General features: G+C 38.0%; 1 protein-coding gene across 2 annotated transcripts in view; it reads right to left on the reverse strand.

Moving 5' to 3' along the window:
• LOC123672043 overlaps positions 1-17,248 on the reverse strand; it is a 230,208-nt gene that overhangs the window by 82,729 nt on the left and 130,231 nt on the right. For both annotated transcript variants that reach the window (XM_045605999.1, XM_045605998.1), the window contains exon 3: positions 1,010-1,182. In XM_045605999.1, coding sequence (XP_045461955.1) covers positions 1,010-1,182 — 173 coding nt within the window. The remainder of the gene's footprint in view (positions 1-1,009; positions 1,183-17,248) is intronic.

Consider the following 17,248-nt stretch of genomic DNA (forward strand, 5'->3'; position numbering starts at 1 on the left):
ATTGGAGAGGTGTGATTGATGGTTTTCGGTTTGAGAGGGGGTGGGGGGAGATATGAAGAGGGGGGTTGATTGGAGTCTGATCGCCAATCGTATGTAAAATCTGAGTTAAGGGTCGGAGTAATGATTGGAGTTTGGTTGGACGTTAGAATTAAGGATTCACGGCTTGGCTTGATATTCAAGCTGCTTGGCTTGAGCTTGACTTGAAATCAACTCAAGTTCAGGTCAAATAGTAGTTTTTCTGTGTTATTCAAGTACTTAATGAATAAATACATGACTTGACATTGAAAAACTACTATTTCACTTGAACTTGAGTTGATTTCAACTCGAGCTCAAGCCTAGTTGCTTAAATATTAAGCCAAGTAGATTGAATCTCAAGTCAAGTAGTAGTTGAATCTCAAGTCAAGTAGTAGGTTTTAAATGTTAAGTCAAGTATTTGTATTTATTTATTAAGTGCTTAACATTGAAAACCTGCTACTTGACTTGAGATTCGACTACTATTTGGCTTGAGATTCAAGCTACTTGGCTTAATATTCAAGCAACTACTAGGCTTGAGCTTGACTTGGAATCAACTCAAGTTCAAGTCGAGAAGTAGTTTTTCAATGACAAGCCAAGTATTTACTTCTTAAGTACTTGACTTAACATTGAAAAACTTCTACTTGATTTGAACTTGAGTTGATTTCAAGTTAAGTTTAAGATAAGTAGCTTGAATATAAAGTCAAGAAGCTTCAATATAAAGCTAACTGGTTCTCGAGACTATGGCAGTGACGAAAAAAGTGACGGAACAACTGAGAGTAACTCAAAGAGCCATGGAAAGGACTATGCTGGGTGTGAGCTTGAGAGACAGAATTCCAAACTGCCAAGTACCTAGAAGAACTGGAGTAACCGACATCATGGATTGAGTGGCTTACTGTGTCCTTACGCCACCCCATAGGTGAAAATTGGTAAAGTATTCTTCTGGCAGCGTTTTATTGAATCTCAGCATTGTGATTTTTGAAAAAAAAATACTTACGGGTGCAGAGGTCGGTGTTAGCGCGGCGTTATTCGGATCGGACGCCGTGCCTTCGCTCTGCGCAGCTGTCCCCGCACGGTAGTGGCTCAGAATGCACGTGATGAGTCCAAGTGTCACCGTCAACGCTACACTGGAGACGATGATGCTCACGACAACTCCCCACTTGTCCAATGCTGCAAAAAAAACGCACCAATTATCATCAGATATCGATCAGAATTGATAAATCAATAATCGAAATAGTTTGAGCTACTGCATCATAGATGGCGAGCTACAGTGACTCAATAGAAAACAGTGGGGACACAAGTGGTCCTGTTATTGATTGGATGCCGGTTTCTGAGCCTAAATATATCAATTCAAAATGTAATGCCCATTTCATGTTTCATTGTTTCTTCGGAAATAAATTCACCGCATAGAAACTATTATTTTAAAATCGTCCCTAAAACAAATCCAAGTTTGATCCAAGCTTTACCCAAACGCAACTCTGAATCTTTCCGTTAGCGTGAGCTGAAGCCTAGACTAGACGCGTCGGAATGACAAAAAGGCATCGGTTTCATCTGTTTACGAGACGTTCAACAAGGTGTGACGAAGGGGACGGTATAAAAACAGCCGAAATTCCTCTTTTCTAAGATATCGCGTTTCAAGGAGAAGCATCGGGCCAATCAATCAGCCATTAGGCCCGAATTTAACTTGTCAAATGCAGGTTTCGGTTATCCGAGACGTCTGCGACTTGTTTGTTTATGAATTAGCGTCGATTTATTATTTTCATTAATGAACGTCTGGGAATTGTTTGGGGGGAAAAACAATGTAACGAGATGAATGAATTTTCGAGATGAAACCTGAAAGGATTTATTTACGGCGTGGTTAGAATTTTATGTCTAATTCATTTATTTTGTAGTGAGTTTGTCTGGCCGAGAGGTGGCGTTATGGGCTTCGCGCCACAATTTAATGCTGCCCTGGCGGGTTTAAGAGAACCGCGTTGACCGATTCATCGTCAACCTCTTGCTTCATGAAAATTTTAAATTGAAATTTGGAAAAAAAAAACCTAATTTTTACTATTAAATCGTTATAACTCTTATAATATTGGCCACAGCACCCTCAAACGTAATCGTTTTCCATAGACCGAGATTTGATCTTAGGCACATCGAAGATTCAATTTCGTATCTTGCCTCAAGGGGAGTTGGCAGCATCGAGAATATTCTTAAAATGTCGTTGTAAATGTCAGTTTTCAGCTTATAATTTCTAATTTGATGGATTTATCGCTAAACTTCATGAAATTAAACTATGCTATTTATATAAATGACGTCTAAGGCTCTTTCTGATTTCTACATATTACTAATCTGTTGACGGATTTTTGTCACAAGGGGTCCAAGTAAATTTCATTAAAATTTTGTTGATATTTTGGTTCATTGTATTTTTATCGACTAGTAATCGTTAGCGCATGTTTTATAATAATTTGTGAAAAATTTGATTCGATCTTGTAGAACCCATAGTATATTCTTCTGCGTACCAATCCGGCTGATCCCCGAATACCAACGTACCAAAAATACCAACGCCGACCGTCTGGCCCAAGTCTGAACCTACGACCCGACCCAAAGCATCGATGCACCTTATTATATCATCTCACCCGCGCCAGCAACAAGACCAAACTGCACTCTCTGGTCTGGCATCGTCCGAGATCGCCATCAATTCTCTTAAGTGCATCTCTCCGAAAAAACGTGTTTTGCAGCCTCCCCGTCTTCGGGACGTCCCTGGCCGTCGTCTGACATTGAAATGACGTCCCGTGCACACGAGCAAAATAAAACCCGAATTTTATTTTGTCTGGCCCGGTCAACCTGCTGTTATATGCAAATATGCGACTGTTGTTGCCTCCGCGCTGAGACTGGAAAAAAGGAGCAAAAAAGCGATGACTTGAAGTTCGTTCATACGCCAATTGCGCATTCGTAGCCGGCAGAATTGGATATTGGTATATGTGGGGTCTAAGGGAGCAATTGCAACTTGAATGAATGAAAACCAAGAGCTTCTGATTTCACTTCCGAGCATACATTTTTTTCTTACATTCTGCTTGATTTTGTATGGTTTTAACTTTGCTTTTTATATGAACTGTTTTATGCAGCTTGGAATTGATATTCTTTTCAATGTGTTACTAAATTGGCATTACTGTTCAAGATGGCGACCGATTTAACAGCTGTCAAGTGATTTATTCTCAGTTTGGTTTGGAAATTCATCATAAATAGACTCACGCCTGAACGACGCTTGCAATTTTATTTCGAAAATAATGGTTCTGTGCGGAATACGTATCGCGCACTACGTCCATTTTATCTTGTTTAGCGATGAAGCGCACTTCTGGTTGAATGGCTACGTCAACAAACAAAACTTCCGCATTTGGAGTGAAGCTAATCCTCAAGTTTATGTCGAAACACCGTTACATCCAGAAAAAGTGACAGTTTGGTGCGCTTTATGGGCTGGTGGAATCATTGGTCCGTACTTCCTCAAAAACGATGATGGCCAGAACGTTACAGTCAATGGTGATCGGTATAGAGCCATGATTACTAACTTTTTGATTTCTGAATTGAACAACCATGATGTCCAGGAGCTGTGGTTCCAACAAGACGGCGCAACATGTCACACAGCTCGTGCCACAATCGATTTATCGAAAGACACGTTTGGTGACCGCCTAATTTCACGTTTTGGACCTGTGAATTGGCCTCCAAGATCTTGTGATTTAACACCGCTAGACTACTTTCTGTGGGGCTATGTAAAGTCATTGGTCTATGCGGATAAGCCACAAACCCTTGACCATTTGGAAGACAACATTCGCCGTGTTATTGCCGATATATGGCCACAAATGTTGGAAAAAGTCATCGAAAATTCGTTGTTTTATTGCAATTTAAAGTTCTATAGCCCTACAAAAAACACCCTCTACCAACATTTTTGAGATATACGTTATTATAATGTTGATACTTTGAAACTCAACGAGTGTATCAGTAGAAGTGCAAATTTCTAAAGCTCAATAAATCATATAAACGGAGTACTCTGCAGCAAAAAATGTTGATATTCATCTAATTAAAAAATAGATATTTGAAAATTTTCAATGTTAGTACATTATCTTCCTGTAACGGTTCGTCATTGCTTTTGTGGAAGTAATAAATCTGTTCGAGAAATTCTACGAACACAGGAAAACACTAGGAGCACTCTCGTTCACCTACCATTCCAACATCCTAAACATGCCAGAACAGACCTCGATTGTTTCACCTTAAGAGGCCTCATTATCGTGAAAATGCTAATTCGTTCGTTTCAATCGTCGTGTACGAAAAGAACTGAGGCCATTGTAATTACGAAAGCAATAATTGCATTTTCATGTAGTACAATTCGATAACCTCAATTTGACCGATATGTTTTTGCCTTTTGCGTGTGTATTACATTGGAGTAACAGGCTATCGTTTTTTCCAAATGTCTGTAGTTTTTGAATTCTGAGACGGAAATGGTCTCAAACTACTTTGGATGACTCATAAAGAATTGAATGAAATAAAATAGACGTAGTGCGCGATACGTATTCCGCACAGAACCATTATTTTCGAAATAAAATTGCACTCTTTGCAAGCGTTGTTAAGGCGTGAGTCTATCCATGATAAATTGCCAAACCAAACTGAGAATAAATCACTTGACAACTGTTAAATCCGTCGCCATCTCGAACAGTAATGCCCACTTAAATTTATATACATCGAAAAAAAAAAACACCCATTATAAAGTTCTACATATAATTTTAATAGGAAAACATGGTTTTACGGCAGGGTTTATAAGCAAAAAGTCTTCCAGGTACATCTCCCATCAAGCCTTGGATCTGTTTTTCGGTACAAAAGGTATGTTGTGAGCCTTCAACCAATTCTGAGTATCACATGTATAATGATGCGAAGCAAAGTCCAGCCGTAACATATCATTTTGAGCATGATTCTGGTGTATGAAATTAACCAATTTTACTTCATTATCAGAAGTCAGCCCAACACAACAGTCCAAATAGAAACGATAAATAAATTCAACGGCAAAGACCATTCACAAAAAGAAGAAGAACGCTACAATCACAGATCGCAACTCATAAAATTGCCGAGTCCAGTCCTGCGTCCGCCTCCCGGACAATGTATAAAGCCGAAGCGTTTTTAAAATAGCCACAATTTGGACGGCAATTTGTTTTATTAATTTTCCGTACGCTAATTAAGATTTAAGAAGCCGGAGAGATTCTTTACGACCAGATAGCATCTGTAAGGTAGGCTCCTCATCGGGCTCTCTCGGTCCCATAGGCTGTAGGTCGGCTTGGAAACAGGCCCTGATAAAAATCAGCGGATCAGTCATATTTTGGGCAGCGAAGAAACTGGTAGCCCAAGAACATGGCACGTAATTTATCGTTATTTTTTTGAGACATATAAACCTACTCTTTTCTTGTCCCGGTGGATGTAAATCAGTTTATTGCTGTTATCTGTGACGTATCAGCATCCACAGAGTTGGCCTTGGGTGCATATGATCTTTTTGATGCTTAATGAGCGATGGTTTTAGAAGAAAGGAGATGTAGGAGTAGGTATGAGAAAAAAATGAGATCACTGACGAGATTTTAAGACGTTTTGATCACTCGTTCATTCGAGCGAACTATTGCGCCTACAGGTGGTACTGTCTTGTTAAAACCACATATATCTAGATTTTCTCAACATCAACCAAAAAAAAATCATTTAACATTGTTCTGTATCCTGCTAGTACCAAATCTATATTCTCTTATGTGAGTCCATGTTTGTCGTACTGGTAGTCTGGTAGTATCGTGTGAAAAAATTACTTTTAAATTTGTCTACAATATGACGAACTGTATAATGTCCATGATTTTTTTTTTTAATTTCTCTCTTTCTATTATTAAATATGTAAGAAATGTCAAAAGAAGATGCAGTCTTAACAATGCCATTTTAGGAATTCAGTGAATTAGAGAAAATAATGTAACGGGTGTTTTTTTTCTAGGTAAATAACTTTAAGTTGGCATTACTGTCCAAGATGGCGACCGATTTAACAGTTGTCAAGTGATTTATTCTCAGTTTGGTTTGGCAATTCATCATGAATAGAATCACGCCTGAACAACGCTTGCAACTAGTGAGTGCAATTTTATTACGACCATAAGGGTTCTGTGCGGAATAAGTATCGCGCACTACGTCCATTTTATTTTGTTTAGCGATGGAGCGCACTTCTGGTTGAATGGCTACGTCAACAAACAAAACTGCCGCATTTGGAGTGAAGCTAATCCTCATTCCTGAATTGAACAACCATGATGTCCAGGAGCTGTGGTTCCAACAGGACGGCGCAACATGTCACACAGCTCGTGCCACAACCGATTTATTGAAAGACACGTTTGGTGACCGCCTAATTTCACGTTTTGGACCTGTGAATTGGCCTCCAAGATCTTGTGATTTAACCGCTAGACTACTTTCTGTGGGGCTATGTAAAGTCATTGATCTATGCGGATAAGCCACAAACCCTTGACTATTTGGAAGACAACGTTCGCCGTGTTATTGCCGATGTACGACCACAAATCTTGATAAAAGTCATCGAAAATTGAAGGTCCAGATTGGACTACATCCGAGCCAGCCGTGGCGGTCATAGGCCAGAAATCATTTTTGAAATGTAATGCCACAAGATTATCTTGCGGATAAATAAAATTCATGTCAATCGAATAATCAATCGTTGTTTTATTGCACTTTAAAGTTCTATAGCTCTAAAAAAAACAACCTTTATAGTACTCGTACAGAAGGCTCATTCTAAAACGCGTTAGAACTCGTAGAAAAACATCAAAGACTTCTGCACGCAAAAAGAAAAAATTAACATGTAATTCACAAAAAAACTATTTTCTATATATTTCTCTGAATTCATCTGAAGAATAGAATTTATTTTCCAGAATTTGTAACAAATTATTAATAATTTTTTTACATTTTATATTTCTGTTGGAAAACTATACCAATAGCCATTTATTTTACTGTTTTCTCTTTGAAAGTTGTTTCATGAACCTCATAGAGAAATATCCGTCTTGTTCTATGTTATTTTCTTTTTCACAGGCATCGAAATATTGAAGATTATTTACAAAAAAAATCAAAAGTATATTATAAATAATTATTAATTATTTACTTATGGTAGATTTTGAAAATAGAGAGTTCAATTCAAATTCAAATGAGAATTGAATAAAAAAATTTATGATTATCAATTTTAAAAAGTTATCTCACAGAACATTTAGCAGTATAAGCGAGAGAGCTACAATTCTTTTCGTAAAAAGTTTATGTGCGCCCTTTATTATTAAGCCATCGAAGTAGGCCTGAATGGGCGACAAGGAAAGCGTTCCACAGCCAACCAGATCCTACCGATCGGGTAGGTACGGTAGGAATATATCGATTCCGAACTTAGATATATGTAATTTTTATTCGATAAGGAAAAGTGTGTCACAGAAGTGGTTGGCTCTAGGTCACACCGTCTGGCTGACGTTCCACTGGCCCAGACATATCGATTGAAACAAAGTTGGCTCTGCAATCGTTAATGTTGCCGAAAACATCGGATGTACGAGTACGCTGCCGATTTATGGGGGCTAGACGAAAAGTTATCGGACTCGTCAATTATAATCCATAAGAAGGATTTTTCAATAATAATAATTAAAATGGTTTTTTTTTTACATTTCTTGTATGTCATTTGTGATCAGTAGGTTATGCTATTTCATCGTTCAGTAATTGTTAAGTTGTTTCATCGAAATCAATTCTCATTTGTGAATATTGAGAGAAAGAATACCGCTTAATTTATTATTGAATTTGCTGAATTTTTGTTATAGTCATTCCAAAGAAAAAATTCAATAGGAAAAAGTTTTTCTATAGGCTAGTTTTGAAGCTAGAGCTCCCTGAAAACTACCATTTATTCTCCATTCTTAAACAATACAAAACGTTATCCTGGATAGTAGATAATCATCTCTATTCTGAGTAATCAAGATCATTAATATGATATACTATTGAAAATTTGAAAGCATTGTTCTTTGGTGTTGTTACATTTGGTGAATCATACAGTGGTCCCAGCTACTTACAATTTTTTGAGTTCAGTTATTCGAAAATAGTAGAAAACGCCTCAGAGATCTACAATCAGAAAATTGTTATGAATCCTATTCTGGTGTACAACTTTGCTTCCGCGAATTTGCAATTTTTAGCGGTAAATGCTGGTCGAAATAAACAGATCGTAGATGTCATACAATAAGCTGAGATATTTGTAAACATAACGCCATCGAAATATTAGTCGATTTGTTTCTGCATCATGAAGTTATTCTCGATTAAACATGTCAGCTTAGGAGCCAAACTCTCGTCATTTGCGTTTTGATTTTCTGCTTTAAAATGGAGAAATCTGCGGATCAGGCTCATCAAATGCTCTCAAATACCCATGGTGAAAGAACGTGCCAAAAGTGGTTTCAACGCTTCAAGAACGGTAATTTTGACGTCGAAGTTCAGCATGGCAGTGGAAGAGAGAAGGTTTTCGAAGATGCAGAATTGGAGGCATTACTTGATCAAGATTCGTGTCAAACGCAACAAGAATTGGCAGGATTATTGGGCGTGATGCAACAAGCCATTTCAAGACGCCTGAAAGTCATAGGAATGATTCGGGAACAAGAAAATTGGTTGTCGAACGAGTTGAAGCCGAGATATGCTGAACGGCGTTTGTTTGCTGGTGAACAGCTACTTGCAAGGCAAAGACGAAAGGGATTTCTGTATCACATTGTGACTGGAGACGAAATACGATAATCCCAAGCGCAGAAAATCATGGGGATATCCCGGCCATGCTTTCACGCCGACGGCCAAAACGAATATTTACGGTTTCAAGGTCTTGATCAGTATTTTGTGAAACCAGCTCGGCGTAGTGTATTATGAGTTGTTGAAACCGACTGAAACAATCACAGGTGATTGTCATCGAACGCAATTAATGCGTTTGAGCCGACCATTGAAAGACAAATGGCTGCAATACAACGAGAGACATGATAAAGTGATTTTACAGCATAAAGTGATTTTACAGCATGGCAATGCTCGACTCCATGTTGCACAGTGGTCAAGACATACTTGGAAACGTTGAAATCGGGAGTCCTACCCCACTCGCCGTATTCTCCAGACGTTGCTCCCTCGGACTATCACTTGTTTCGATCAATGGCACACGACCTGGCTGACCAGCAATTTCTGTCTTATGAAAAAGTGAAAGATTGAATCGATTCGTGGGTCGCCCCAAAAAATGATAAGTAAGGGATTCGTACGCTGCCCGACAGATGGGAGAGAGTAGTGGCTAGCTTTGGACAATACTTTGAATCATAAAAGTATAACCAGTTTTTAAAAATAAAGCCTCGAATTTAGAAAAAAATGGCGGAAACGCCTATGTAGAATTCGGGACACATTGTACGAGATAATGATAAGAAGATGATTCATCTCCGTACCAAATCAGCACAGATTTTGGAACAGCCTCCGTACCCAAGGCTCACCATTTCCCAATCGCATTGTGATGTCGCCGAGAAGTGTTCTCTTCTTTGAAGAAATAACTGGAAAACACCGAATATAAATGCCTGCATAATACGTTGAAGATTTATAGTATCGCCTCGCTGGATCTTTGCCTCGAGTGGAGACATTCATCACAGTCTTATCGATGAAATCGAGTGTTAATGAGGATCGAGAGACTTTATGTAACACCTATAAATAAACGGCGTCTGTCTCTGAAGGACCTCGATAATCTACCGGTACATTCAAAACAGAAACCGAAAAGGAGCGTATCTGATTGAGGTATCAAATCGATTTTGTCGCTTTGTGGGCTGGTTTACGCGAGATGAGATCTATAGGTGGATGCTCTTGCTTCCATTGTGGTTAATATTTGATTTCAACAGGATGGAGCTACTCAATTCAGGTGTGAATGTTGGGTAGTTCATGAATTGGTTAGAGGGTTTATCGTTTATTCTTTGTGTAACAAGGAATGAGTCTCAATTCGACTGTTTTGTGAGTTTATGCAGTTTCAATGGTATTCCAACAAGGACCAAATTCTCTAGGAAATGTTTACATCTCGTTGACTTCAATATTGCTTGGTACATACCTAGCAAAAAGTTGATCCACTTTGAACAGATCGATGTATTATTTCGTCACAATGTCTGTATTTTAAGAAATTTGAGCTGAGAATGTAATGATTTTGATAGCAAAGTGTTGATTGATTATTTATGATTTCATAAAATAGCATATTTAGGTCAAAAATCCATTGTAATGTTAGTTTGACCGTTACTATGGATTGAATTATAACTTATTTTTAATTTCTGCTATTATGAAACAAATCATCGAACAATGATCTCAAACAATGAACTCCGACGAAATTGTCCTCATATTTGATTCTGTCCGTCTGTAAACATGGTAACTCTTGAAGAGAAAATCAAGATTGAAATTTGCTGGGTAAGTTCAGATTTAGAATGATCTGTTATGAGGATCATGTAAGCCATCAAAATTGCTGAAAGAAACTTTCAAGTATTTCTCGAATAGCTCTAAAAGAAACCAAGACTTCGCGAAATATTTGAAAGAGTCATTTTTCAAAAACGCCCTGTAACTCGAGAACGAATTAAGATATCTTTGGTTAGCATTCTGAAAAGTGATCAAAAATAATGAACAAGGGCAAATTGATATTGAAAGAATTTTGCGGAAATGGACTATAAACGGTATTTTGAGTAAATGATGGTCATTTTAAACAAGTTTCAAATAGAAATTGTAGGAATTATTGTGAAAATCAACATACATATTTAAACTTTGAACACTTGGTATCTCGGAAACTAGCAATAATTGTACAAGGCATCTTGAAGAGAATCATCATATTTTTACGCCTAGAATCTACAATTAAGAGGGATTACCACCACGTGGTTTTTCGAGTATCAGTCAAACTTTGATACCCATTCCTTTCCCCTCTGGTGCTCCTGCGATGACCAAACTTTGTACAGTGTTCGAATTTGCACATTCACTTCATTTTTTTTTTCTCGAAGCAAATGTGTAGAGGGCAGCACTGTACGACGACATTAACGAAATTATGGATTTACCTCTTTTGTAATGATTTTTGGTAGGTTTTCTTTCACGAATATCTCGAAAATATATCAGTGCTTTGTACAAAGTACATATCATAAATGTTTTCGCGAAAAACGTAAAGTTACCGAATTTTTTTTTATTTGCATTCGCAAATTGAAAATATTTACTTTCTTACTTGTAGATTATTGTTTAATGAAATTATGTCAAACCTCATAAAAATCGGTTATTTGTAAGAAAACACATCTCTACTTTCGTTTTGAACTGAGCATTCACGTGGTGGTGTTCCATCTGTCAATGTCCAAGCATTATTCATTTATTTATTTATTTATTTATTTAATAACAATACAATGTTCCACAGGTTTAAACCCAACTACAAAACAAGGAGCATGTTAAAAATAATTTTTACACATATATTACATATTCTTAAGAAAACAAAACGTTAACAAGAAATGCTCAGTCAGTCAAAATAATAAGATTTGATATTCGAAATGGAACAATTAAAAATATCCAAGTGAGAACTTACAGTGTTATAGGCATCACACAAATTATAACGAGGTGAGTACTTCAATGTATTCGTTACAGTTGTCGGCATATAAAATGTATTTCTAACTCTAGAGGCTTGTCTAGGAATAGTAAAATTTAGTTTTTCGAGAATGCAAGAATCTTCAATGACACCGTTTATCAGTTTGTGAGTAAAGACAACTGAATGACATTCTCGTCCACATTTCAAACTATTCATTAAGTGTCAGCTCAAGAGCAGGTTTTGTAGAAAACCGATAGGCGGGTAGATACCATCTGCTCTATATAAAAAAAGTTTTAGACAACAATTCTATTGAACCACAAAATGGACAACCCTATAAAATGTCTAAAATGTCCACTGCGACCTGGAAAAACTTCAACTCCAGAAAACCATCCCACTTCAACTCTCCACTCTTACGGAACCCGTCAGTCTCGTCTACGCCCACACAAAACGAAAACACCCGTTGTCTCGACCAAACAACCGCTTGCTGCACCTGGCAACCTCGCCTGCGTCCGATTAGTTTTTGATAGTAATAAAACTCGCACTAACAGAATAACTTCCTATTTATAATGCACCGTCTAGACGAGCGAAGGAGACGGGGTCCAGAGAGGAGCACCAGCGGCAGCCAGCACCGGTCGATACGGCGTGGTTCCGCAAGATGACGTTGGCCGTCGTCTAAACACGTGACCCATTACGCCCGATTGGCACGTGTGACGCCCACGACACATCCATCAGCCATTGTTCCTCTCCAAGAGGGGTTTCAATTAGCTGGAATTGAAGTTTATGGCTGGAACGGTGTGACTTTGAAGAATTAACGAGGACCGGTCTGACAGGGAGGGGGGGACACAAGGGCGAGAAACGCCCAACTTTTTGTGGGCGCTTTTTTCGTTTAACAGTGGTGTTAGGTAGATATAGAGGAAAATCGGAGAGAATCAAGCTCTGATTTGGCGTCTGGAGCTGCTTTTGAGCGCTGGTTCGTTCGTTGGGGCGTTTGAAATGAAATAACCTAAGAGGGAACACCACCACGTGGCTACTCGGTTCAAAACGAAATTAGAGATATTTCTTCTTACAATTCACCGATTTCTATGGGGTTTTAACACTTCATTTTCAAAGATGTACGGGTTAATCAGGCTGCTAGACCAAATTGCACATAATACAGTAACTTTTTGAGGATGTAATGGTCTCTCAGCAGTTATATGAGGATTTTCGCTGCCTAATGTGCGATAATTCCGCTTGTTCACCTACTCGTAGACACAAAGTGAAAAATATGCTTCGTCGCTAAAGAAAATTCGATGCAAAAAATCGACATCGAAACTTTGTTTTCAAGCACCCAATCGGCATATGTTCTAAGCATTCCATTGTCAGCTGGCTCTAGTTCTTGTGTTAGCTGAACCTTTGAAAGATGTAGATGCAAATCCAGATGCAACATAAGCCATAGCGTTCCGTACAAGAGTTCCAAATATTCTGCGCGACGAGGAATAAATAAATTTGGATCTTTTTGAACACTTTCACTTACAGCAGCAATATTTTTTTTCAGTGGAGTCTGCATTTCGATGCTGTATGGGCCTTAAGACTTCAGTAACAGATCTAGCCTCTTTGAATTTTTTTACTGTCTTACTAATTGTACACACAGATGGACGATTATGTTGACCATAATCTGCCCCTAATCAACAAAACGTACTTGCTACAGAATCATCATTTTTGTAGTAGTTCTAATTGACTCCAGTATCTGCGATGGCTTCCTCACTTTCACAAGTCTCTTGTAAAGAGCATTTTTTGCGTTTGCTAGCCGTAACTAAGTGATCCTCCTTACCATAGAATCAGTACTCTTCGTTTTATACTATACTCATTCTCATCAGGTGCTTCCTGAGGCGACAATGCTATGTGAGGAATCTAATGAGGAGGTGTAGCATATGTTTGCTAAGATCCAGATTCTTCTTAGATCTCGTAGCATCAAAGTTTCGAATTATCCAACTCAGGAAGATTCCGCCAAAGTATTTTCCTTTCAGTTATTTCCTTCTCCTGAAACTCTTTCTTGTGAGTTCATTTACCTATACCACAGAAAAGTTTTGGTCCAATAAAAAGAGTTTGCGCTCCTTTTCTGGCAAGTGTGTTGGCCTCTTCATCTCCTTCACTTCCCGAATGACTGGAAACACAGACTAAACATATCTTATTATTCTTGAATTTAGTATTCTTAGGCAATCTAATACCATCTTAGAATCGATGATATGTGAGCTCAATGATTTGATTGGAGCTTGACTATCACAATGTATCGCTATATCTAACTATGTTCTTACCAGGTTCATTTCCACATATCTCTCCATGGCAAGTAACTTTGTTTGAAAGGCACTTGGACATCGGCCTAACGATAGTAAACTGCCTTATCTACAGACTTCCACAGACATCAATGAAAAACTCATTCTCATTTCCCTTCCGTGGAAATAAATATCCTTGAATTTCCTGCCTCAGAACCCAGGAAATAAAATTGAAACTACAATGGTTCCAAACGCTCATAATGGATTTATAATTAGAGAAACGTTTCCCTGAATGGAATTCTGCACGTTGATTCCATTTCATTGTTACTGCCGCAGCTCGAATTAGATGCAATTCTTCATCGAACAATGCGGGAAATACGAACAATGTGAAATTAAAAAAAAAAAAAAATAGTGCAATGAATAGGAAACATTTTATTTTTCCTATTCGTTCGGTGGAAATGCATGATAGCAAGACCTGCACTTTTTAGTATTCAGGTATTTGACGTTGTTCGTAGTCTGCTTCGAACGTTTTGTCCAGAAATAAAGCAAAAAAAACAAAACTGAATTATTTAATAAACTGCTGTTGTTGTGGATATTTCAGCAGATTCAGACTGATGTTATTTCATCAATGAATGCAGAAAAATAATGTTATATGAATGTTATTTTCGAAGTACCATTTCAATAACATATATCAAGCAGATTTTGTCATCCGTCATATGTTCAGTTGAAGAGTAGCTGACTGAAAGAGTGAAAATTGTGAAAAGTAACTAGAAGAATAAAGATTCTTTAATGAGAGCACTTTGTGCATCACAGACAGATTATGGTCGACATAGTCATTCATATGACCGTTCAATGTCTCAAGGTCCAAATATCATCAAAATGCACGCTCTAACGAAAATATTGCTGCTGTAGTGAAAGTGTTGGAGAAGATTCAAATATTCGGCGCGTAGAACATTTGGGCCTCTCTAACGGCTCGCTATGGCTCATCGCCATAACCAAATGATTACTGATTTTATGGAATGATAATAATAATTGTATGGAATTGAAAGAGATATATGTAGTTCCAACAAGATGGTGTTGGCTTCATTGCAAGAAAAATTTCCAAGACGCGTAATTTCTCGTTTCGGCGATGTGAATTGGCCATTAAGATCTTGTGATTTATCGTCTTTAGATTTTTTGTGTGTGGTTATGCGAAGGATCGTGTTTATGCCGAAAAAACTCAGATTATTAAGTTGACTCAACATTGCGAAACTAAAGGGTGTTTTTTTTTAAAGCTATAGAACTTTAAATTACAATAAAACAACGATGGATTATTCGATTGACATGAATTTTATTTATCCGCAAGATGATCTTGTTGTATTACATTTTAAATATGATTTCTGGCATATGACCGCCACGGCTGGCTCGGATGTAGTCCAATCTGGACGTCCAATTTTCGATGACTTTTTCCAACATTTGTGCCCGTATATCGGCAATAACACGGCGAATGTTGTCTTCCAAATGGTTAAGTGTTTGTGGCTTATCCGCATAGACCAATGACTTTACATAGCCCCACAGAAAGCAGTCTAGCGGTGTTGAATCACAAGATCTTGGAGGCCAATTCATAGGTCCAAAACGTGAAATTATGCGATCACCAAATGTGTCTTTCAACAAATCGATTGTGGCACGAGCTGTGTGACATGTTGCGTCGTCTTGTTGAAACCACAGCTCCTGGACATCATGGTTGTACAATTCAGGAATGAAAAAGTTAGTAATCATGGCTCTATACCGATCACCATTGACTGTAACGTTCTGGCCATCATCGTTTTTGAAGAAGTACGGACCAATGATTCCACCAGCTCATAAAGTGCACCAAACAGTCAGTTTTTCTGGATGTAACGGTGTTTCGACATACACTTGAGGATTAGCTTCACTCCAAATGCGGCAGTTCTGTTTGTTGACGTAGCCATTCAACCAGAAGTGCGCTTCATCGCTAAACAAAATAAAATGGACGTAGTGCGCGATACGTATTCCGCACAGAACCATTATATTCGAAATAAAGGCGTGAGTCTATTTATGAGAAATTGCCAAACCAAACTGAGAATAAATCTCTTGACAGCTGTTAAATCGGTCACCATCTTGAACAGTAATGCCAACTTAAAGTTATATACCTCGAAAAAAAAACACCCGATACCATAGGCGTGCAATTTTTTTTTGAGCGTTACCGAAAATAAATAACGATTGAATTGAACAGTGCATTCTAATGAAATCATTGAACGATCTGTTCGGGAAACGAGCGCTCGAAAACCAAAACCACCGAATATAACTGACTCCACGTAAAATACCACGAATACTAAAAAAACTTCTCATAAAATTACCCAGACTTTCCAACCCTCAAAAAAAAAAAAAAAAATCACGTTCCTACTCCAAATTCAAGGGCGCGTCCCGACGATCCGGATGAGGTCCTACGTCTCACGAAACGTCGTTAAAAACGGCCCTTCATCCCACCGAATGGTACTCAGCCACGTATGTGATATACTCTGGCGGCGGGCGCATTTTGTTCACAGCCCCGTTTGTCATACTAATGAGGAGGCGGGACCCCTCTTGCCCCCCGGAAAACAAACTGCCGAGCCCCCACCAACGCCAGAACGAGACTCGTGAGCGGAAGAACGATTCTTCAATACAGGGGTGTAGCAACCTGGGTGGGAGTGGGAGAAAAAACTTCGGTAATAGGGGAGACAAAAAACCTGTGTAAAGTTTGGAATATTTGGAAGTTTTTGAACGCAATTTCATTCATGGGCCACTTGCACTCTTGGATACCACATCCATACAGTTATGGAATGCTTTTTTCCTATTTTCTTCTTGAACATAGAATTTTTATAATTTTAATGACGCGTTTTATTTTCATTGCATTTTATTGTTATCACGACAATTCTGAATTGGATTGGTAATTTTCATAAAGTAATAAACATAAATAGAGGAATTATACGCAATTTTTATATGTCCCCAACATGGTTAGATAACGTTGTGGGATTGTGATATATTTTCAAATGCACAATTTCACTATATCATTATGAATGTCTATTATATTGAATGAAATATATTTATTTGAGTGATTCCCGATTAAATATGCAAAATTGAATATTTGGAATCCGATATTTTTCCTAATTGTCGAATTTATAAGAAGTAGAATATTTATTATTTTCTGTATCTACCTGCTGAATTCCAAGGTTTGGCAACTTTTGCCCTCTTAGTGTCATCGGTTGTTTCACGTCGTTTGGCGCGCTTGAAGTTTGTTTTCTAAATTTCTGGTATATATTTTGAGTTAATAAAAAACGTTGATTCACTATACGACATAAGAAGTGCGTTCTTCTTGGAGAAACTCGCGAATTGAGTGAAATATCGGATC

The sequence above is a fragment of the Harmonia axyridis genome, chromosome 2, assembly GCF_914767665.1.
Source record: "Harmonia axyridis chromosome 2, icHarAxyr1.1, whole genome shotgun sequence".
Classification (NCBI taxonomy): Eukaryota; Metazoa; Arthropoda; class Insecta; order Coleoptera; family Coccinellidae; genus Harmonia; species Harmonia axyridis.